This window comes from Marmota flaviventris, chromosome Y (assembly GCF_047511675.1).
Source record: "Marmota flaviventris isolate mMarFla1 chromosome Y, mMarFla1.hap1, whole genome shotgun sequence".
In the NCBI taxonomy this organism is placed as follows: Eukaryota; Metazoa; Chordata; class Mammalia; order Rodentia; family Sciuridae; genus Marmota; species Marmota flaviventris.
In genome coordinates, this window is record NC_092519.1 from 13,339,473 (window position 1) to 13,365,161 (window position 25,689).

A 25,689-nucleotide genomic window follows, 5' to 3' on the forward strand; every position below is an offset into this window, starting at 1 on the left:
GGGTCGCAGGTCCTCCTACCTTGCAGGCGTGGTTGGCAGCTCTGCCCCTCCACGGGCCACTGGGCCTGTTCTGTTGGTGTTCACAGTTCTGCCTACCTTGCAGGCGCGGGGGGAGGGGGTGGCTCTGCCCCTCAGCAGGCCGCTGGGCCTGTTCTGTCGGTGGTCACAGTTCCGCCTACCTTCTTGTATCATAATTTTTAAAACTACAGTATGCTCTGTGGGCAGGAACAAAATGTTAAACTGATAGACACAAAGTTGAAAATGATGGTGTTTAGAGATTGAGGCAAGAGGAAAATAGTTTTAATTGAATAGCTTCAGTTGTTCAACATGTTAAGTTTTATTTTTGAAAGAATAAAATTTTAGGAGACAAACTTGACGTGTGAAAATAGTGAATGTTGTACAATGCAATGACAAACAAATGTCAAAGGTTATATGCTTTAGCCAAAAAGCATTTAAAGTTGAAAAGCCATAAAGTAATGTTTAAGTAATAAGAGTATTCTTACATGAAAGCACTGCTGTTAGGTAATGTTTGAAAGCATCTGAAATGCAAAGTACAATATTACAAGTGGAGGGAAATTAAGATGGAGGGGCATATTTAAAAAATCTTAGATCTAATAAATATTGGTAAAATGTTTCAAGTATAAGTCAAGTGATTAAAAAAATCACTGAAGTATTTTTGTTTTGAAGTTATATGAAAAGATCTCTGTGAGGATAGACAAGAACATGTGACAGTATACTTTCTTTTGTAAGTACAAAACAAAACAAAGATTTGTGTGTATGTGTTTCATTTGTTCAATAGTACAAGAGAAAAACCTAGAAAGCAAAGGAAGTGAAATAGGAACGGAGGAAAGGTTAACAAAAGTGTGCTGGTTTTTCAAGGTCATTGGAGGTTAGCTCTACGAAGAGCTTTTAGAAAACAAGCAGATTCCTTCTGAGAATTTATCCCAAGATATTGCTTTAGTCAGTTTTTTCACTGCTGTGGCCAAAAAGACATGAAAAGAAAAACTAAAGGAGGAAGTTTATTTAGGGGCTAGTTGTTTTAGAGGTCTCAGTTTGTTGCCAGCTGATTCCATTTCTCCAAGTTCAAGGTAAGGTAGAACACCACGGTGGAAGTGTATGGTGGAAGAAAGCAGCTGGAAACATGGCACCAAGAAGCACACAGCTTCACTCAATTAGTTGTTTCTCAGTAGGGTAAAATGCCGCCTCATTTGTCCTAGTTCACAAAGCCAACTTATCTATTTTCTCTAGTAGATATATCATTCAGAACATTAACAGGCTTGCCTCCCACTTGAAATTGAGGAGCATGAGGAAATCATGATCCTGAGAGTTTTAGGACCCAAAAGGAAACAGGGAACACACAGACAAATTTTAAAGGCACAGCTAGCTGGCAGATGTCTTCTCTTAAATAGTCAACAAGAAGGTAGTATCCTGGGCATTGAAATTGGAGAGCTGTCAGCCTCATGAGCTTTTTTGCCTCCATGGGAAACAACCAGAGCTAACCACATGGTAGCTTTGTGGACTCTGAGTCAGCCAGCAAAATGTTTCTTTTTACTTAAGAAACTTCACAAATAATGGTTCTTCTGTCCTTCTTCATGTGTTATCCTTAAATTATGTGTAACAAATTAATATGGAAGGTAGAAATCTATGCAAATTTTAAGGCTCCCCTCAAGAAGCCTGGCAACCTACAATTTTGCCATGTCAAGCCACTGTCTCATGTAACTTGACTTTGAAAGTTTTTGTGATAACAAATTACATTGCTTCATGAAAAATATCACTATTAAGAATAATGTTCAACCAAGGAAAGAAATTGAAGATCTTAGAAGTTGGAAACATCTCCTAAGTTCTTGAATACGTAAAATTAATATCATCAAAGTGGCCATACTACCAAAAGCACTACATATATTCAATGCAATTCCTATTAAGGTTCCAATGATATTCTTCATAGAAATAGAAAAAGCAGTCATGAAACTCATCTGGAAAAATAAAAGAGACTCAGAATAACCAAAGTAATGATTAGCAGGAAAAGTGAAGCAGGAGGCATCACATTACCAGACCTTAAGTTATATTACAGAGATATAGTAACAAAAACAGCATGGTATTGGCACAAAAATAGACATGAGACTAATGGTACAGAGTAGAAGGCACAGAGACAAACCCACATATACAGTTATCTAATACTAGACAAAGGTGCCAAAAACATACATTGGATAAAAAATAGCTTTTCAACAAATGGTACTGAAAAAACTAAAATCCACATGTAATAAAATGGTCAATCAGACTCCTATCTCTCATCCTGCACAGTGGTACACACAGGCACAGTGGCACACACCTCTAATCTCAGCGGTTTGAAGGACTGAGGCAAAAGGACCAGAAATTCGAAGCCAGCCTCAGCATCTAATAAACATTAGACCATCTTCTAAGGTCTTCTTCAATTTCTTTCTTTGTTTGAACATTATATTAATAGTGAAAATTGGTGCAACCACTGTAAAAAGCAGTCTGAACTGCTTTCAAAAAAACTTGGAATGGAATCACCATTTTACCCAGTGATCCCACTCCTCGGCATATATCCAAAGTAGTAAAAATCAGCTACAGTGATACAGCCACATCAATGTTTACAGCAGCTTCATTCACAATAGCTAAGATATGGAACCAAATTAGGTGCCTACAACTGATAAATTAATAAAGAAAATGTGATACATGAACACAGTGGAATATAAAAAAAATCCCTATCTACTAAAAGAGACCAACATCCTATGGGTTCTCCTTCTCTGGATAAATAGCTAATACAGAAGATATTATATCACAGTATCAAATATACAGTGTGTGTACCATGGACTTGGGTTCTATTGATCATCTTCTAAATGTGTCTATCATCAGCTACATCCAGAAGATATTAAATAAGCTAATATATTAGAGGGAATATCAGCCATTTTAGTTGACTGGCAAACTGGCAGTGGGTATCTTATTCAGATTGGAGCAAAACAGTCCTCAAGGTATACTTTGAGATCTAAGATCTAAAAGACTTTATAGATTTAAATTATTTCCATAATAATTCTTAAAAGTCACTTGCCCTTTTTGTTGTTATTCTGTCATGAATGTACAGAATTGTTCAGAAGTTATATGACATAATGCCATCATTACTCTAAGTTAACAAGATGCATGTGCCTTAAAATTTTGTCAGCTATAATTTCAAGTAGGTAAATATCAACAGATTCAATTCATATACATAGTTCTTAAGTCTTAATAATACTTGAAGAATGAAAAGAGATTCTCATTCTAAAAAGTTTAAGAACAACTGACTTAGATTAATTAAGGTAAGCAACTATTTACTACTTACAATTAAGGGGTATGCTTCTGGCCCTCAACAGGCCAAACCATTTTCAACATTTATCCTTTCTGCACTCTACAGTTTAAAGCCTCATCTCTCACTGTGTAAACAGAAAATAAAGACTATATGCTCCTTCCTGTAGTAACAGTATCATAAATAGGGCTGCTAAAGACATGCGTGTTCAAGTTTTTGTGTGAATATATATTTTCATTTCTTTGGGGTGTGTTTTTTTTTTATTTTTTTAGTCCTAGTTGGGCACAATACACTTATTTTTATTTGTTTTTATTTTTATGTGGCACTGAGGATCAAACCCAGTGGCCTCGCATGTGCTAGGTGAGTACTCTACCGCTGAGTCACAACCTCAGCCCTTTTATGTGTGTTTTTAAGAGTGAAATTGCTGAGTCTATATTAACCTTTTATGGAATTGCTAGATAGTTTGTCAAAGCAGTCACACAATTTTATGTTCCCACCAGCGGTGTTTCTCCATATCTTTCTTGGCCCTTATTATTATACAACATTTTTACTTTAATCAACTTGCTATAGTATTATATTGGATTTTGACTAATAAGAGAAAGTGTTGAACATTTTCTAATATGCCTATTGCTAACTCATAAAACTTCATAGATATCTCTTACATCCATTATGCAGCTTAAAAATGGGTTTATTTAGCTTATTATTATTAAATTATAAGTTTATTTAACTTTTTATTATATTAATTTATATGATAGATATAAACCCTAAACACATTTTTCTAATAGACTTGATTGACTTAGTCTTAAATTTTGAAGAAATCCAATTTATCCAATTTTCTTTTACATGCTATGAGTTGCTATCATATCTAAATATTATTAGTATTCATTTACAAATACACTTATCTCATGTTTTCTTTTCTAAGTGTTTTACTCTACATTTAAGACTATGCTTTATTTTGTATGTGTGGTATAATAGAAGTACTCAACCTTTTTTATGTGGATATCCGCTTACCTTAGCATCTGTTATTGATTCTTTCCTCCACTGAATGCCTTTGGTACCCCTACCTAAAATAATTTTAAGTGTACAGATTTATTTGTTGATTTTTAATTCCATTGATGTTTGTCCCTTTATCATTACCACACTGTTAATTATTGCAATCTGACAGAAAGTTTTAAAGCAAGATATAATGTTCTGACTGTTCTTTTTCACAATTGCTTGGGCTATTCTTGCATTTCATGAGAATTTTTAAGATCATTTTCTCAAAGTCTGAAATTTTTCCATTGATAGATATCCTCTGACAAGTTCATGTCCCTAAATCCTTAGATCAATTTGCTGAGTATTACAATATTTTTTCTTTGGGGAGGGGGGATAGTACCTGGGATTGAACTCAGGGTCACTTGACCACTGAGCCATGTCCCCCACTCTATTTTGTATTTTATTTAGAGACGGTCTCACTAACTTGCTTATTGCCTCACTTTTGCTGAGGCTGGCTTTGAAATTAAGATCCTTCTGCCTCAGCCTCTCGATCTGCTAGGATTACAGGTGTGACACCATGCCCAGCACAATCTTTTTTTTTTAATTTGTTCTTTTTAGTTATACATGACATATTTATACAAATATGAAGCACATCTTATTCCAATTAGGATCCCAGTCTTATATTTGTACATGATGTGAATATTCACTAAGGTGAGGAGTATTGGAATCTTAACACTTCAAAGTTCTTCAACTCAGAAATATAGGAATCCATTCAATTTATAAAGATCTGCTATAGTGGGATTGTGTTTCTTAATTTCAGGGGTTTTCATTGTTAGTGTAAAGAAATACAGTTGTTTTATATACTGAACTACAATTTTGCTGAACTAATTTATCAGATACAGTAGGGTTTTAATGAATTTCTTTGAAGTTTACTATATCATAATATACAAAACCATGCCATGGATGCATGTAATTTTTATTTTTCTAATATGGATGCCATTTTCCAGTCTTTATACTCCTCATATTTACCTGATCATTCTTACAACATGATAAAGTGGCAAGAATAGATATTTTTATAGACATCTTTGTCTTACTCCTGATTTCAGGCAGAAATTACTAGAGGTTTTTATCATTGCCATGATATTATCTGTGGAATTTTTATGTAACAATTATTACACAAAGTTTTATTTTATTTCTTTCATCTTTTGTTGAACTTTTTTTCCCCCTTTTATTTTTGGTAAGGATTGAGTCTATGGCCTCATGCAAGCTAAGTACATTGTGTTCCATCACTGAATTTCACCTTCAATCTCAAGTGTTAGATTCTTTTAAGTTGAATTATTTTTGTGACTATTAAAGTATATATTATGTTAATTGATTTTCAGATGTGAAGCCCACCCCAAATTCCTGAAATGTTTTATTTGGTCCATAAATTCTCTATTGCTCTGCAACAAATTAACAATATTTCATGATTTAGGATGACATATATTTATTTACTACATAGGTCAGAAATCTGACATAGGTCTTCCAGGGCTAAGTCAAAGGCCATATTTCTAAGAATTCATTACTTTGCCTTTTACAGTTTTAGAAACCATTTGCCTTTGGCTCACAGCCAACTTCCTGTATCCTCAAAGCCATTATCTTTCCATCTTTCAGACTCTCCTACCATTGTCATTTATCTCACTACACATCAGAAATATTATGCACTTTTAAGGATTTATGATTACACTAGAAGACCATTTTGAGATCTTCAACATCAAAAACATCCAGTCTTTCTTGCCATGTAAAATAACATCTTTAGAGATGATCGTAATCATAAATGTGAACAAATTTGAGGGACATTATTCTCCTCAGAATAATAAACAATATTTTTTGTATACTGCTAGATTTTAGTTTCCTAATATTTTGTTGAGGACTTTTATGTCTAAATTTGTAACACATGTTGGCCTATAGTTTACTTTCTACTCTCTCTGCACCTTAACCTTGCCTGGCCTTCCTTTTCCTCCTCTGTAAGTGTAAAGCTTCCTGATAAATTGAAACTTTAAAAAATTACATCTTTAATAATAATTTGTTTTTTTTTTTTTTGTCTGAACATTGCATAGCTTGTTCATTTGCATGTCTGTTTTTTTGCCAACACTTCCACTTTTGTGTATGTAGTATGGTACTAGGGAATGAACCCAGGGGTTTCTGTATTTTAGGTAAACAACAAGCTAAGCAACATCCTCATTCCTTTTTAGGTTTTATTTTGAGACAGAGATTAGAGACATACACCACCACACTCAATTCTAAACTCCTCTCTTTAAAGGGATGTTGGAAGGAAGAGTTCTAAACTTCTTGTCTATGCTTACCTGGCTCTGCTTCTGAAAATATGATAGCATAATGGAAAATAAAGATGTCCAGCCCCTTTTATAGAAAAATAGTAACTCTAGTGTAGAAACTGTGAAGTAAAGAATCACTGTGGTCTAAACTGCATTTATCTGAATTAAAAATCAGTATTTGTACATTCTCCTGTACACTTAAATCATCTCTAGATTACACACACACACACACACACACACACACCAGGCAAGTGCATTAGTGCAAAGCTACAACCCAGCCCTCTTTAAATTTTAAACTTTGAGAAAGGGTCTTGCTAAATTTGTTTTAGTCAGTTTTTTTTTTTAATCTCTGTGATTAAAGGAGGAAACACTTATTTGGGGCTCACAGTTTCATAGATCTCAGTCCATAGATAGATGATTTCATTGCTGTGGTCAGGGTAAGTTTGAACCTCATAATGGAAGGGTAAATTGATGACCTGGCAGGACAAGACCACCAGGAAGCAGATGTAGGGCTCTGATCAACAAGGACAAAATACATAACCTAAAGGCATATCCCCAAGGACCTACTTCCTCCAGCCATACCCTGTCTGCCTACAGTTACCATCCAGTTAATTAATTAAGTGGATTAAAGCACTGATTAGGTAAAGACTTGTGTAATCCAATCATTTCTCCTGAAATCTTTCTTGCATCTCATACATGAGATACAAAAATGTTTAAAATTAATAAAATGTTAAATAAAATGCAAAAATTAATAAAATATTAATTAATTATGTCTAAATCATGATTTCCCAGCTTAACTTTGAACATGCGATTCTGCTGCCTCAGTGGCTGGGATTACTGGTGTGTGTGACCCACCTAGGTATGCTATATTGCTTAAGAAAAAAGACAATAAAAATGTTCATTTGCAGTTCAGTTGAATTTTTGTCAATATTTTTGTTCTGCAATTTATCAAATATGCTAATATGAATAAAAAGAAAAAGGAATTGGAAGAAGGCCAAGTATATTATTTTCAAACCTGTCTAGAAAAGAAAAAGAATACAGAAAAATTTAAGATTAGGACATAATATAATAGTGAATTTTGCACTAATAAGAGAGCTATGCCAAGTACTGTGATACAAGCATGTAATTCCACCTAAATTCTTTTTTAAAAACTTGGGGATGTAGGTTGGTGGTACAGTGACCCTGGGTTCAAGCCATGTTACATTTAAAACAAAAAGTATTAAAGGTAAAGTCAGTAGTTACTAAAAAGAACAAAGACAAAAGATGGGGAAAAGGCTCTGAACTTTATAAGTTTTAGTTTGTCATACTGAGCCATTTAAACTATTGTTTAAACTTTTTCCTGTTTCCTAAGGAAACAAAAATGTGTCATTCATACTAAATGCTACTATTCAAACTGAAACTTCAATGAGACCCTAAAACAGAATATTTTTTCCTTGAAAATATGTTCCAGCACCTTAGTCAGCATTTGTAATAAAGACGATCATTGTTTAACCCTATAAGAAAAATTATTTTAAGAAAAATTTTAAAAATTTGATGTTACTCAATCAGCATTTTTCCTTTTGTTTGGTGTCCATGTTTTTGTCTTAGGAAAAAAAAACTACTGTTTTGGTCCAACCCAGTTGGAGCTTTCATTTCACTTTGTAAAATGCAGACTGTCTAAATTCGGCATCGTGAGTAAAAGTCAACTGTATCTACAACCGAATTTCTAATTTTTATCTTTTGATACCTGCAATTGTAATTGAAATGCTATAAAGCAGACACAAAGCACAATTAATAACTAAAAACTGAATCCAGTAACATATAAGAATCATCCTACATCAGCAATATATAACAAAATTCTACATCATGACCCAAAAAAAGACTATTCCAGAATCGTTTTAACATACGAAGTTAATTAATAAAATGTTAATATTAATTAGTTAATATTATTATAAAATATTAATTAATTAATCATATTAATAGATTTAGGAACAAACTCCACAGATCAACTAATGTGTCGTACAGGAAATAACAAACAAGGTTTTCTTACATTTGCCGATAGGCCACGATCCCCCACCACTACGTCCTCCCACCCCTTAGCACAGACTATGTCAGGATGTCTGACGCTGCCCAAGTAGCCTTAAGAAAGTTGCGCCAAAACAGCTCTATTAGGGTGCACCACGAAGACGCAGCAGATCAGTCAAGATCTCTTCAATAGTTCCCTCCCCAATTTTTTTTTCTCTCCTTACTGCCCATCCTAGAAAAAAAGGAAGCCTGGTGATATTAACAGTATAGTTTGGCGGAGATTCACAACGTAGCAAAACCTCGACATGCAAACTAAGCCGTCAAAGCAACGAAATAGTACTCAAGATTAATTCTTCGGTCTCCCAACCCCCGCGTAGTTCTTCGTCGGGCAATACTGCCTTTTCCATCCAGGTCATACACCCTACTAGTCCCCAAATCACACCAACTTTGCAGTCTAATAGCTCCTTCTACTACTGCAGCTGACCTTTGAGCCTGCTTTTGCTCTAAATAACTCAAAAACAAAAATTCTTGTTTTTGAGTTATTTAGGGCCCTGCTGTAATTTGTCCCTCGGGATGGAGTCCTGTCTGATGTTCGGCACCCTTACACCTTCCACGATTGAAACGCTTCAGCAGAAGTTTAGATTTCTGCCGCACATACAGAGATATTCTCTTGTGGAGCAGAAACTACGTAACCTGGAGAGTGGGAGAGAGAAGGGACAAAAAGGAAGATGTGAATAGGAAGAATTGGGTTGAAAGTGGGGGAGGGCAGAGGGGCGGAGCTTTGTGCTTGGTGGTATTCCTCCAGGCTCTCGTTGGCGCCGCTACAATACCCCACTGGATAAGCCTTTTATTATTTGTTGTTTTTCGTTTGTCTTATCCTCCAGGCTGACTGGACAGGCCTAGTCGTCTGTCTTTAACCACCTCCCGGTAGCTCGCGCATTTCCGGCTTTCTTGAACTGAGCCCCTCCCACACTCCACACGACTAACAACCCTTGGTCGGGTTCGCCCTCACAGTTGCTTTTCCCTCATAGGAGGCGACCTCTTTAGTGCCTGGTATTAGCGTCGGCCCCGGGATTTGGAAGGAAGTAATAACGAAGACTCTAAGCCCAGAACAGCTAAAAGAGGACGGAAAATGAAACTCTAGCGGCTGGGGGAGCCAGAGAACGTGACTCAGATTGACTTGCCACCGAGAGTCAGTCAGAGCTTAGCGAAAGCCCCAGCTCTAGCACGAGAAGAGGTAAGAGGGCCGCCGCCTACTAAGGAAGAGTGGGAGGATGTGGCCGTGATCACTTTTGTGACGAGGCACCCGTGGGCCAAAGTGCGGCGTCTACGCTAGTTTATCCTCGGTGGTCAAAACCTCGGCCGTCAAACCTCACGCTACTCAGTGGCCTGATTCAGAAGATCCGGGCGGTGTCGTGTGGTGCGTTAACTCACACCTCCCGGCCAAAAACGGAATCCGAGGGAGTAGGAGGGCTAAGTAGCGGCACCGGTGTGAGTGCGGGTTTCTTCCTTTCGCCAGGCTTCGGAGCTTCTGGGATGCGACGGTTTGGTGGGCTTGGTTGACGCTAATGTTGGTGTATTATGGACTGTAAGGAAAAATGGCCGGTCCCTTCATCCTCTCCTCCCCCTCCCGGGTTCCCCTTTCTGTAGTGCGTGAGGTAAAGTCGTTGTATTGAGTTTTCTGGTAAGGCAATGAGCAAAACTGTATCTGAATCTTAAATCTACGCCAGGGAGCAACCGCCTGGGGTCTTCAGCCTTGCAGCTGGGTTCTCCGCGGAACGAAGGCTCTTGAAACCAAAACGCCATTACGAAGACGAAGTGTTTTAAAATAGAACTAGGCCTCACCTGTATCTGGCCATCAGCAGGGACTTCTCACGCACCCCCTAACATAACCCTCAGCTTCTCGGACCTTCGACCTAAGAATCTGAACCGTATGTGCCCTCTTATTCTATTCCTTCCACTTTGCTAACAGAAAAATATTTTCATGAAGGAATTCTTTCCAAACTAGCTTAGTATCTACCACCTTTCTGTTTGTTTTCTCTATTTGTACGGAAACATGTCTGAGTTTATTAGTGACAAAAGATATTTTTGGAACAGACATTAAATTTCGGAAATAGAATTTTTCATATTCATAAAACACAGTTGGTGTTCCAAGGGTGAGCTCAGGTGTGTTTTTATTTCAGTGACTGCAAAATAACATTGAGCATGTGTCTGATTTGTATGAAATTTTGTGGAAACTAGAATTAAGAGTTTTAAGAAAATTCGCATTTAAAGGATTTTATACAATTCTGTTATATCGTTACTTATTTTTTGCTGTGTGATTCTCCCTACAGGTATTTGGATAATTTGTTCAAAGATTTTCAATTTAAGATTTATAGATGACATGCTGCAATTTTTAACAGGACGTTGCTTATAAGGAAAATTATTCATCTTTCTAAATCCAAGGAATATTTGTATAGTTTGCTTTTAAAAAAGAATTTGTGTTTTTCTGGTTGTTGTTGTTTTTTTTTTTTTTTTAAGTTAGAAAACTTGCCACAAGTCTTTTCTTCGGGTACATTAGCAGTAATAGTTAAGTGGTAATTAAATACTAGTTAACTCTACTAGCATGGTAATCTAAAATCCTGACCTTAAAAATCTAAGCAGACTATAAAATTTTCTTAGTTGCTAATTAAATGACATTTTGACTTCTCCAAATATGAAGTGTTTGCAGACTGTATAAAAGGAAATATATATTTTTTTCAATTCAGAGTGTATTCATATTGTTTTAACTTTCACATTTTAAACTTTATTGTTCCAGTGTGTGGGAAGAATGAAAGCCTGAAGTATTTGCAGTTGGAGTTTCAAGGGTGAGCTCAGATATTTTTTAATTCACTGGCTTAAAAATAATATTGTTAGATTTACCCATTCTTCATTTTTCTTATGCAATATTTACATGAATGTTTAATGTCATCCTGATCATCTATTTATATGCAGCGATGAGAATTGAACCTAGTGCCTTACCACCTGTTAGGCAAGAGCTGTACCACTGAGCTACAAACCCAGCCCTCTAAAAGCATTTTTTAAGACTAGTTTTTTTATCTGATATTATTGAAACCTAGTTTTGGTTTCTTAAATGTTTACTTCATCTTGTCAGTAGAACTGATAAAGGAAGGATTCTCTGGGATTTAATTCTAGGACCTTGAAATGCATTTTTTTCAGTATCTTAAAGAAATAATTTCAGGAGATATCTCCTAATAATTTTTCTTTGATAAGGGGTTTTTAATGCAAGTTATTGTTTTGAAATAAATGTCCCTTGAGATTAAAAATCACTTCTTGGTTAATTGCACAAATACATCATTTTATAAAATCAACTTTAAATTATGGAAAGTTCTGATAAATATTTTAGCAGTTTTGATGTGGAGATAATTTTTGTTTAATCTGAGTTAAAAATAATTTTTCAAAGTGTGCTGAGATTTGAACTATAACCTCAAGCATGCTAAGCATATACCACCTTCAGAGTAGGCCTTTTGTGTGTGTGTGTGTGTGTGTGTGTACCTTCAAGTATTGGGACTTTAAATTTTATGGGTTTTTATAGTTAATAAACTATATCCTTTGATTTTTGGATAAGTTTGTTTAAACAGCATTATTAAGTACAAATAACATATACAATAGTACTTACAGAGTTCTGAAACTAACATCTCAATGCAGTTTTAAAACTTAACCCATCACTCTAGCAGATGTTTCTGGCTTCTTTTTAGTCATTCTAATCCTGCCATCATCCAAAGACAATCTCTAATTCAGTATCCTTCATAAACTTGCCATTTGTGGATGTTTCATATGAAATATTATTTTGGGGGGGGTCTAGCTTTTTTCAACTGGATAATACTTTTGAGATTCCTTCATATTGTAATATGAATCAGTATTGCATTTTTTAATTCTAATTATATTTTATTGTATGGCTGTGTCACATTTCAGTTACCCTTTTATTAGTTGTTAAACATTTGGGGACTATTAAAAATAAATTGACTAGAACATTAATGTATAAGTCTTTTTGTGAACCGTTAATGTTTTAATCATTTTGTATAGAATATGTAGAGCAAAATTCCCATTGTACTCTAAATTTGTATATAATTTAAACAGTTGCAAAATTGTTTTTCAAAGGGACTGCTTCATTTTATATTCCTAACAGCAATTTTTGAGGCTGCTAATTATATCTCTTATACCTGTTGTGGCTGTACAGTGGAATCTTATTTATATTTTATTAGTTTTTTGGTGGTGAAAACAGTCTAGGAATGCTGTACTTCTGAGCTATATGCCAAGCCCCCTTTTAAGCTGTATTTTTGAAACAGGTCATACTATGTGACCCAGGCTGGCCTTGAATTTATTATTCTCTTACTGTTCTCCTTGGTCATTGCAGATACAGGCTTACAGGCTTGAACCTGGAAAGAAAATGCTTTTTTGAACTGAGGACTTTAAAAATTTACAACAGAATGGTCATTTGAATGTTACTAATCTAGCACTGAGTAAGCATATTGTATTATCATCTCATGGGCATATCTTATTTTTATAAAAAGAGAATAAATTGAGGTTTGATAAGCTTAATAATTCTAACAATTGTGGCAGTTATTGCTGTGATGTGATATAATTTAACAATATTATTTTTATTTTTAATAATTAATTTTTGGTACCAGGTATTTAACTCACAGTTCTTAACCACTGAGCCATGTTACCAGCCCTTTTTTTATTTTTGAGATGGTTGCATTAAGTTGCTTAGGCTGGCCTCAAACTTTCTATCCTCCTGTCTCAGCTTCCTATGTCACTGGGATTTGATGGATTTATTCTTAAAATGTATTTAGTTAAATTATTGTCTCTAAAAGATGAAAAATTGAGGCATTTGTTTTTCTGACATTTACTTTTTTTTTTTTTTTAACATATATCTTTTTTTAGTTGTAAATGGACACAGTATCTTTGTTTTTTATGTGGAAATGAGGATCAAACCCAGAGCCTCACACATGCTAGGTGGGCACTCTACCACCAAGCCACAAACCCAGCCTTTTTTTTTACTTGTATTATTCCCTAAATGAATATTTGGTTTAATATGAAAATGTTTTATCTCAATTTAAGAATTTTAGCTTTTATTAATGTTTAAAATCAGTTTGATTTCCACAAAAGTTTTTTAAAACTGTGAATGTGCTGAGTGAATTTTAACTTACAGTATATTTTTGAAATAATTGAAATAGAAAAAAACAGACATTCATTTGTATTTCTTTTTTCTTAGTTTCCTGTGCTAAGTTCCCTTCAGAAAGAAAGAAAGTCCCTAAATGGTATAATCTGTGAGAATTCTTAATAAGGCACAGGAACCATCATAGACACATTTGGGGAAATAATATGGAAAATTAGGACTACTGTAATAGCTAAAATCTTATTTCTGTTATAAGAAGAAAAACAACATAAAATCTGGAGTACTTTATATATAGTAAGGTGGATTTATCATGTTCCAGGCAGGTTTTATTTTTGATGTTAATTATAAAATGATAACCATTATAATGTAGTTTTAAGGATGTAAAATGTTATCTTGATGTGAAATTTTACCTGAATTTATTCTTAAATTTATTTTTTCTATTTTAGTTTTTATTATGCATTTACAAAGGTATGCTACTTATGTTTGACAGCACGTCTTTATTCTTCTTAAAGGCATTAAATAATCGTGATTTTCTAACTTCACTGTGTTTCAGTTACCTGTGAAGCTATTTGAAATATGTGATTATCTAGATCTTATTCTACAATAAATACTAGGAGATTCTATACTAGGAGATTCTAATTGTAGATCTGAGACTGAAACTTGACGGTGTTGCCTTTCAACTTCACTGGTTGTTGGGAGTTAAGGAATGCTTCACATAAACATTAAAATAGCTTTGGGCTGTTAATTTTTTTTTTTTTTTTTTTTTTTTTTTTTTTTTGAGCTATCTAGTTTGTATTGCTATTCAATTCTAGATTTAGCTGCCTTTTTATCTGAAGCATACTGGGAAGAGAATTAGACTTGTGTGTAAAATAAGAGAAACTCATTAATATTAAGTTTATTATATTAAATCTGTATAACAATTGAAGATATTAGAGCTATTTCCTTGTACTACAATTTTTTGAATAGTTTGAATTTCAGGGCTCATTCTCTTAAAAAAAAAAAAAAACCAACCAAAAAAAAACAGTTAAAACAAATTTGTTTTTAAATACCAGTGTGTCCTTAGCTGTGATATATTTGACTTTTTATAGAGCTCATTGTGCATTATGTGCATTAAGGTGTTGACAACTGCAAACCTGTTCTTTCAGACCATGAAGTAGCTGATAAGAAAGATTTCTTGGTTTTGTTTTTTTTTTTTTCATGGTGATATGATCTGCCTAACAACAATTCAGTTTGGGAATTGTTATATTTATGAAGGAGTATTTTGCATAATTATTTGTAATATCAGTTGATTTTATAAGATGAAAGAAAAACACAATTGAAAGTTTTGATTGAAGTGACAAACGAGAGCTTAATATAAACTAAGGGAACTGCTAAGGAATGTGGAAACCATGACTCATTAATTTTAGCTGAGCTTTTCTTCCTGATTATATTAGTTGACCTCGTTCAGTGGTGTATAGAATGATTAAAATGGAAAAAAAAAAAACAATGCAGAAAATTTATGTAAAGCTTATTTTAAAAGGTGTTTTATTAGTTCTTGCTATGTAATATCCTATTATAACGACTTGAAATAACAATTTTTAATCTTATAGTATCTGTTGATGAGAAATATAGACATGTCTTAGTTGTTTGGCTCAGGGTCTCAGGCTGTAGTTTGGTTATGCTTGAGATTGTAGTCTCTAAAGAGTAGGTTGAGAATGGCTCTTGTTTCCAAACTTAGATAGTCATGAACAGAATACAGTTTGGCAGGGGCAGAGTGGTGGGGGAGTGTTTGCTGGCCCCAATTCCTTACTCATTGTTAACTATAGGGCCTTCTTTCTTTCTTGTCATGTGATTCTTTTTATGACATAAACAGGTCATAGCATAGTGTCTTGCTACATACATCAAGAATAAACAAACAGGCAAGAAGAGAAAGAGAGTACAATCTCAGGGTTAAAGTAGTTAAGTTCAAACCAGTAGGTGGGGGCCTAAACTAATGGAAACATGACAGGACTATCAAGAGGCAGCATAATTGTGACTGATATTAGAAGCTTGCCACAGTTATTATTGGGGACTTTATGATGTTTTATTGTGTAAAAATGTTTGAATGAGAGACTCTTCTAAAAATGTTGTGTTATTTTATCTTGATTTATTTGAATTTCATCATGTTTTCAGTAATGCATTATCTGCTAATTTAGAATACTTTCTACTTGGAGTGATTGTCCAGACCTTCAAGGAAATAATTATAGGCAGGACTTACTTAATCACCCTTAATTAATATATTTATTATATTCTTCATAACATTTTATAGGAATACAGTAAGCAGAATCATAATAAATGATACAACAAGAGATAATGTGAATTTTGCTAATAATACACAACTATCAGTATCTAAAACAGTGTTTCTCAACAAAGACTGAATCTGCCGAAGCTTTGAACATTCCACAATGTCGAGACTTTTTTTTGTAGTCATGATGGGTAGATCGTGGTTGAGTTCTAGTGGGTAGTATCCAGGAATACTCCTAAACATCTTGTAGTGTTCTGTTACCATTCCCTAAGGCCCCAAGTAGCAACATGCTGAGATTGAGATATCCAAGTCTACAAGGTTATTATTATTTCTTTGTTCAAAGTTATATTTCTCTTCATAGATTTGAATTTTAGCTTGGAGATTGTTATTGATTTGCTTAATTAAAGGAGAAAACAAAGGTTGGAGGAGAATTCTAAGGTAGTAATTTCCATTAATACATTCCTTAACTTGATATATGAGGCTCTCATTTTCTGAGCCACATAAATATCAGATGACTAAAATTGAATTACTTTTTACTGAATTATTTTAGCCTTGGAACAGGTTGAAATATGAACCAGAAAAATCACAGAAGGCTTTTTTGGTTCCTTTTACTATATAAAACTCTTATGCTAATTCTACTGGAATGAAGTTATTTTGACATAACTCCAGACCACCTTTCTGTAGTTGTTTACTGTTTTCCAGTTGTGGTTTGGACCATCCACAATTTAGGTAATTTTGTGGTCTTTTTCCTTCATTCTTATTATATGTTGTTGTTGTTATTCCTTTTTATTCTTTTTTAATCTTTTTATTCTATTTGCCTGTCCTGTGTTTCCTTATCATTGTGTGATATACACTGCCTCATTTGTCTTTTTGAAGGTATTGTCTTTTTATCTCCAGGAGATAATGATTTATTTTTTCTTTGAATTCTGAAGTAAAATTAACTCCTTTCTCTTACCATTTTAGGTTTTGTCTTCCCTTTGAGAGTTTGAGTTTATGTCTATAGCATAGTATCTGGTTCAGTTGATAGAATTCAGCACTTGTTTTGTTGGCTTTTCTGTACTTGCACAATGATATATGCTCCATGATAGAGTCTAAAGAAACTATTATACATGCTGTGTGAAGATTTTTCTGGGCTGTCTCCTAAGAGATATAACTGACTTTTGTGTATGATTAACATTTCTGACTAAGGGAGTGTTTGTTAATGAGAGAAATAGTATCAGCCAAGGGACTTTGTTTTTCAGTTTTAGCTTTTCAGCTAACTAGTAAACCAGTTATTTAACCTTATTGAGGTTTGGACTTATTTTACTACAACTTTTGTACTTTTTAATATCATCCTAGACACAGGGAGATATGAACATTTTTAATTGTATAGTTTAAAGACTCAATATGTAGTTGTGGAATATTCGATAGAAGAAGTGAAGAAAATCATTCTAGTTTGAGATTGAATAATATATGTTGATCTTCAAAGCTGTAAGATGTTGGTAACTGCGTGAATTGGGGCAAGTACTTCCAGAGAAACATTCTGAAATGGAAAAATGGAAGCTTTGGTTATAGATAATAGTAGTAGATAATAGTAGTAGTATACTCAACCTGTACCAAGGCTAAAATAATCCATACCAGGAAAATATGAGACATGAGATTAGAAAACTAGTGTGAATTAGATTAGAAAATGAGTGATTTCAGTTGTCAAGTTAAGGTACTTTATTTTATTTTTAAGCAATGAAGTATGGCTTTGAAGGAGGGGCTATGAAAGTGACATGATAAAATTTGTGTTTTGTAGAGGGGTTGGGAGATGATTCTGTGTGGTTTTATGGATTTGTTAGAACTGAAGAATTAAAACAATATTTATAACAATTTGAATGAAAAGTGTTTAGGGGGGAAAATGCTTTATGAATTGAAATACCATAGTATAGAAGTAGAGAGATTGCTTAATGTGATTTTGACTTTTCTGTCCATTACATACTAAGGTAAGAGGCAAGGTACTTCTCTATTAGATATCTGTAATTTAAAGTTTTTGTGAGTTTCTGTGAACTATCCAAAGCTATGGTCTATGGCAATAGTATCTATATCTAAGATGGTTCACTAATAAGGAGACCTTATTTCTTTAACCACCATTGGCAGAGTGTTTACCATATGAACAACACTGAAGTAGCCCTAAAGTTGGGAGCAAGTGTTAGCTGGTATGTTAAGGGTACTCCTAATCAGCTTTAAGAACATTAATGATGCTTACATGTATTAACTTATTAGAGAAAATAATATTTAGTTAAATTTTTTTATTTATTTATTTTGATTTGAAGAAGATACATTGATTAAAGAGATACATTGATTAAAAGTTGGTACAGATGGTTTCAGGTAAAATTGATGTTGATTCATTTTAATTGCAGTATCAGGAAAAGGGATTTACTGTTTTTGTTGTATTTCTTAGGAGATAAGTTCTCAAGCATTTTGATTTGGAGGCTACTTCCATTGGGCAAAATTTTGAGGATCTCATTGAACTACTAACTATAGTTTAATTACATGTCAACGTTTCTGAAAAATAGTGGATTTTAGTTTTTAGAGTAGTTTTACCTTATAGAAACCCAGAGAGTTCTTTTTATCTCCTTTCCCTAAAGATTCTTGTGTTATTTATGTTTTGTGACAGTTTTGGAATAATTCTAAAGTGAGTCCCATTTGATACACAGTTTTTTCAAGGATTATAAGCAGCTAACTGAGTATAACAAATTGTTTTGTTTTTTGGTTTTTTTGGTTCTGACAAATGGGTAAGGTCTTCTACAAACGGGTAAGTTCTTATGTTCATCAGTATAATATCCTTAAAAGTAGTTTCAGGGCTCTAAAATCTGTTCCTTCAACCTATTTATCAACTTGGTTCTTTCCTGTGATGCTGGCAGGCATTTTTTGTGTGTGTGTCTATACATACTGATCTTTTAGGTTAGATTTTTTTTTTTTTAATTGTAGTTGGACACAATATTTATTTTTATGTGGTGCTGAGGATCGAACCCAGGGCTTCACGTGTGATAGGCAAGAACTCTACCGCTGAGCCACAACCCTAGCCCTTTAGGTTAGATTCTTAACAGTATTTATTTAAAATTTTTTGTGTCTTTTGTGGTCTGAGCTGAGCCTGTTCTGCTTGTGTTTTATTTATTTTTGTTGTTGGCTGGGCATTAAAACTAGGGCATTTCACTTGCTGTTTTCAGCAAATGAGTAATATTACTTTTGTGGATGTGTGGGATAGTTTATCTTTATATGGAAGGTTATATAGTTTCTAATTTGGGTCACTTAATTTATTAATAATTAAAGCTGTTGTCCTTTGTATGTAGGTTGTTGTGTATACATAGCTTGTAATTCATTTTGGTAAATTTCTAGATATATAATTGCTAGGTTATATATTAAGACTATTTTTAGCATTGTAAGAAAATATCAAATTGTCTTCCAATATGTAGGCTGCCTTCTTTTTATTCCTACAAGCAGTGAAAGGATAATATTTTGGATATGGTAGTCAACAGATTTTTCTTCTTCTTCAGTTCTTTAAGTAGATTAAATCAGGGTTAAAAAGGAATTATTTTGTTTTGTTAGTTTTTCATCATATGGAAGTTCCTGGATTTGAGGTGAGGATTTTTGTTTAATTTAGAATATGAAAGAGTAGGCCTTTTTTTTCGGTTTTCACCTGTATTTTTATTGGGAATAACTTCTTTTCTGTAATTGTTGTGGCTTTTTTGTTTTATTTTGTTTTTCACTTCTTACTTCATTCCCTATAGATTGTTGATTGGTGGGGGATATACATTGGATTTCCTTTTCATTTAAATTCTATTAGATATTTTGCTTATAGTTAAATTGTGATGAAATATGTATGACCGGACAAAGCTTTGTAGAACTTTGATACTGAAACATGCTTCATTTCTATCCTTCGTTAAAAAACAACAACAAAAAAACTCTACAAAGATGTTTGCTAAAGTTATAGAGGAATTGATTGATTTTTTTTTTAAAGTCATCATTGACAATCCTGACTTATAGTTTGAACACAAACAATATTGCAAAAAAAGGAAAGACAGAATTCAAGAATTTACTGAGAGGCATCATAGATATTGGTGGTTTTTAGTAGGGTACGTTATAAAGATACACACACACATATCAGGGTTTTGTTCATTTTCCCTCTAGTCTTATTATGGAAACATGATTTTCTTTCTCTCCTGTTTTCTTTTCTTTCTTTTTTTTTTTTTTTGTAATGGGGACTGAACCCAGGTATACTCTACCAGTGAACTATATCCTTAGCCCTTTTACTTTGAGATAGGGTCTTGCCAAATTGGCTCAGTCTACTCACATATTTGTAATCATCCTGCCTTCACCTCTGAATATCTGATTACAGAGTTGCACCACCACACAGTTAGCTAATTGTCTCTTATCTAGATTTTTCATTTTATTTTTTAAGAAAAGTCTGTCTCTGACCTTTGCCTCAATAATGTTTATTATCACTCTTAATTTTTCTTTTGAGTCTTATTAAAGGAAAAAAATCATGTAATTTTTAGAATTTGATTTGCTATGACTATTAATGAGGTTATAGTAGTTTAATGTGACTAAGTTAAAATCACTTTTTATGACTTTGTACTTATCTCAATAGCTCACCGATTTTGCTGTCTATAAAGGTAAATGATAATTCTACTTCATAGATTTATAGGGAGAAGAAAAATTCTTCACAGAATACATGACTTCTTAAGAAGTAGTTATTAAATTGATTATTACTTCACCTATGTCTTTAGTACATACATATATTTCTTTGACTTTTTGGGTTATGTTCTTTGCTTGATTTCTGTTCCCCCCAACTTTCCATTCCCTTTCTGAATAGGGTGGAGAGGGGAGTATAATGTTGTAGATACAGAGATGACATAGATTATTTTCTTCCGGCTTGGCTTTGAAATTTTGATTTTTTTTTAGGGAGATAAATCTAGTTCTCAGCCTTGATCAACTTTGGAGATTTTAAAGACATATAAATTTCTGGGCTTAAGATCTTTTTATAGATTTGATTACTTTGAAGATTTTAAAGACATCAATTTCTGGGCTTAAGATCTTTTTATAGATTTGATATAGACTATAGAGTTTGAATTACAGCATTTTTAAAGGACGTCAAGAAATTCTGTCCTCTGCTATTTAGATTTTGAAGAATTCCTACTATAAAACTACAAGGGCCTGTATTCTATTTGGATTCCTAGAATGTATTGGTGACTCCCCTAAAAGAACTGGTAATAGGACTTGTTTTCTTGGTAAAAATGTGAATTTATTGAGGTGAGTACAAGTTTTAATAAAATTTTAGCTTGTTTTACTTGTCTTCTGTTTTTATAATCCTCTGTTACTGACTGTAAAGACTCTGGTGATATCAAATTTAAAATGGGCTGGTTTCTTATTTATCTTTTTAAGATGCTAAAAAATTCTACCCTTTTTTTCCCCTTCTACTTTTAGGTTATGAAATGGTTTCTGCAGAATGGTTTGTCTTTGAATTGGAGATTTTTAGGACTGGCATATGCTGGTACTTCATCTCCTATAAGTGGACTATAATTTCTTAGGACAACTACATAAACAGACAAAATAGCAAAGATCTATTCTTTGATGAGTATGACAGCCACAACTCGTGGCTCTCCAGTGGGAGGGAATGACAGCCAGGTCCAGGCTCCTGATGGACAGTCTCAGCCTCCTTTCCAACAGAACCAGGTATGATTAAGGTTGTGTTGTTTGGATATAAGGAAATATGAAACCTTGGAACATATTCTGAATAATTTGTAGAGTAATCAGAAAAGCTGTTGTGATTTTCAGTTGCACTTAAAATTGACTATGTCATTAGTAACAGGAAATTCTAGTTATTATTCATGCTTGAGTGTTTAGCCCTATTTTTCTGCATCTATGTAAATCTGAGCATAAACATATTGTCATTATTACTTTGATTAAAAGCATAAATGGAAATAAGCTATTTTTGTTCAAATCCCATCTTTGTGAACCCATGAAAGTGACCTTGAATCTGGTTAAGTACTAAATGTATGCCTCAGTTTTTCTATTTCTAAATGAGAATAAATGAATAATATTTGCAACAGGATTAGCACAGATTGTAGTTATCAGAATTTTGTTTTGAATTAGTTGGCAAAAAATTACTGGTTTTTCTGTCTTTGGAATAGAAGTATTAAGGATTATATAAATAAGTGGAATATTTATAAAAGGTTTAATGTAATTTCATTTCTAATATTGGTGATTTATCTTTATTATGTTATTCCAAGAATGTTACTCAGTTATTTAGAATTTATAAAAAAGTGTTTTTGCATTTTTTTTTTCCTGTTTAACTTTTTTATTGCTGTTTTTTAATGGTTTGTTCCTTCTGCTTTCTTTGGGTTTGGTTTACTTTGTCTAAATCTTGAGGTATAATTTAGATAATTGATTCCAAATTCTTTTTAAAAGATGCTTTTTTATTTTTATTTTTTTAATATTTATTTTTTAAGTGTGGATGGACACAACACAATGCCTTTATTTTTTTTAAGACTATAAATTTCATCAAACCACATCTAACAATTTTGTTTGTATCAGTTTTTATTTATTTATTTATTTATTTATTTATTTTTTAGAGAGAGAGAGAGAATTTTAATATTTATTTTTTAGTTCTTGGCAGACACAACATCTTTGTTTGTATGTGGTGCTGAGGATCAAACCCGGGCCGCACGCATGCCAGGCAAACGTGCTACCGCTTGAGCCACATCCCCAGCCCTTTTTATTTATTAATAGATACATTTATTGCCAAGCAAACGTGCTACCGCTTGAACCACATCCCCAGCCCCTTTTTATTTATTAATAGATACATTTATTATTAAAATTTTCTAATTTGGGATTTAAGAATATTTTTAGATAAAACATGTTTCATTTTGAGGGTTGAGGATTTTCTTTTTTTTTTATAGTATATTTTTTGTTGTAGATGGACTCTGTTTTATTTATTTTATGTGGTGCTGAGGATCAAATCTAATGCCTCACATGTGTGAGGCAAGCACTCTATCACTGAGCCACAAACCTAGCCCCATTTGAGGGTTTTTTAGGATATTTCTTTTGTTACTGTCTTATGGGTTAATTCCTTTGTTGATAGAATACAGTGTTATGTTATACTTAGACAATTTGTTGAGACTTGTGGCATGATATAGCATATATAATTAATACAGTTTCATGAGTCTCCAAAAAAGTATAATGACATGCATTCATTTATGTCATTAACAATTTGCTGTATGTGCTTTAAATTTTTTTTTTTAGTTGTAGGTGGACAAAATGCCTTTATTGTATTTATTTTCGTGTGGTGCTAGGGATCGAATCACACATGCTAGTCAAGCACTCTTACTACTGAGCAGTAACTCGGCCCTGTATATGCTTTTTTGATGTGTTGTTTTGCTTAAAGTATACTGAACTTTTTTCTCCACATTTTTTAATTGGTGCATTATAATTGAACATACTGATAGGATTTGTTGTTAAGTATTTGTGCATACCACAACACATAACTGTATGATTTGGCCACAGTCATTCCCTAGCACTTCCTCTTCCCCACCCCTTGGTACCTTTCCTCTACTGATCTTTTTTTTTCATTTTCATGAGATCTTCTCCACCTATCTTTCTTTTTCCTCTCTAGCTTCTGCTTACAAGAGAAAACATACGAGCTTAACCTTTTAAGTGTATGGTTCTGTCCATTTTCCAGCAAATGTCATAATTTCATTTTTCTTTATAGTTAAGTAAAACTCCATCATGTACAACATCACATTTTCTTCCTTCATTCAGCCATTGATGGACAGCTAGGCTAGTTCCATAATTTGGCTATTATGAATTGTGCTGCTATAACATAGGTATTCATGTATCACTGTAGTAAGATTCTCCCAAGAAGTGGTATTTGGTGGTATGTGGGTCATATATAATTCCATGCCTAGTCTTTTGAGGTGCCTTTTACTGATTTCCACAGTAATTGTACTAACTTACACTCCAACCACAGTATAAAAGTATTCCTCTTTCTCCATATGCTCCCCAGCATTATTTTTTTTTTTTGGTATAGTTTTTGAGTTCTTTATTTTTTATTACAATCCTTACTACACGTATAGAGCACTATTTTTCGTATCTCTGTACATACAGTATGTTCATGCTAACTTATGCCATTATACATGTACTCTTTTTTTATTACAATTCTTAATATACCTATATACCACAATTTTTCATCTCTGTTTGTATGTAAGGTATGTTGGCCCCAATCACCATCACATTCCACCACCCTTGTTAATCCCCTTCCCCCTCCCTTTCCCTTCCACCCCTCTTCCCTATCTAGAATTAATCTAATCTTCCCATGCTCTTCTTCCCTACCCAAAATGAGTCACCCTCGCTTATATCAGAGAAAACATTCTTATATCAGAGAAAACATTCGGCATTTGTTTTGGGGGGATTGGCTAACTTCACTTAGTATTATCTTCTCTAAAGCCATCCATTTACCTGCAAATGCCATGATTTTGTTCATTTTCAGTGCTGCGTAATATTCCATTGTATATAAATGCCACATTTTTTTATCCATTCATCCACTGAGGGACATCTAGGTTGGCTCCACAGTTTAGCTCTTGTGAATTGTGCTGCTGTAAACACTGATGTGGCTGTGTCTTTGTAGTATGGTGTTTTTAAGTCCTTTGGGTATAGTCCGAGAAAACATTTTGAGTTCTTTACATATTCTAGATATTGATCTTTTGCCAAAAGAGTAACTAGCAAAGACATTCTCCTGTTCTGTAGGTTCTATTTCCTTTGCTGTGTAGAAGTTTTTAATTTGATGCCATTCCACTTATTAACTTTTGGCATTATTTCCTGAGCTTTGGGAGTCTCTTGACAAAGTCATTACCTATGTCCGTGTGCTACATTTTCTTCTGAGAGTTGCATAGTTTGTGATTTAATTCTTAGCTCTTTGATCTTTTTGTTGATTTTTGTACAGGCAAAGAGATAAGGCTCAACTTTCATTTTTATACATATGGATAACTAGTTTTCCCAGCACAATTTTTAAAATGTCTGTCTTTTCTCCAAGTATGTTTTTGGCACCTTTGTCAAGGTAGATGTGTGGTTTTGTCTTATTTTGCTTTAAGTCTGCTGATTTTTTTTATTGTTGTTGTTTTCTTTAACTTGTTGAGAATCACTGATAGTTGTGAACTTGCCCATTTCATTTTGTTGTTCAGTCAGATGGGTATTATTTTGAACCTATAAAATGTACCTAAATCAACAATAAGGCTCCTTGGCTGGGATTGTGTCTCAGTGGTCGAGTGCTTGTCTGGCATGTAGGAGGCACTAGATTTGATGCTCAGTCCCACACAAATAAAATAAAAGTATTATGTCCATCTATAGCTTAAAAACTTTTTTTTTTTAATAAGGCTCCTTTCTTGATAATTTTCCATTAATGTTTATGTAGAGATATGTTAATTTCCTTCTGATTCTTCTACCCACAGAGTAGAAAAGTACCTTTCACATATTGGTACAAATATATACCACATTTTGGATGTGTGGGGGTGCCTTAATATAGTGTGATATGTCTCCTATTGTTTTTTTTATGCATTCATTTTTGTTGTTTCCTGTTGCTAATACCTGTGAAATCCATGATGCCATTTTAAATATTAAAAAAAGTAGGACAGTTGTCACAGTGACACAT

At 33.6% G+C, this 25,689-nt stretch overlaps 1 protein-coding gene across 4 annotated transcripts in view; it reads left to right on the plus strand.

The window, feature by feature from the left end:
- Window positions 1–9,433: 9,433 nt before the first annotated feature.
- The window catches only part of LOC139703464 (ubiquitin carboxyl-terminal hydrolase 9X-like), a 119,142-nt gene continuing 102,886 nt past the window's right edge, over window positions 9,434–25,689 (plus strand). For 3 of the 4 annotated variants that reach the window (XM_071606932.1, XM_071606935.1, XM_071606934.1), the window contains exons 1-4: window positions 9,434–9,832; window positions 10,326–10,526; window positions 11,393–11,441; window positions 21,471–21,719. In XM_071606932.1, coding sequence (XP_071463033.1) covers window positions 21,618–21,719 — 102 coding nt within the window. In that variant the 5' untranslated portion in view covers window positions 9,434–9,832; window positions 10,326–10,526; window positions 11,393–11,441; window positions 21,471–21,617. The remainder of the gene's footprint in view (window positions 9,833–10,325; window positions 10,527–11,392; window positions 11,442–21,470; window positions 21,720–25,689) is intronic. The other variant, XM_071606933.1, reaches the window with a different exon arrangement.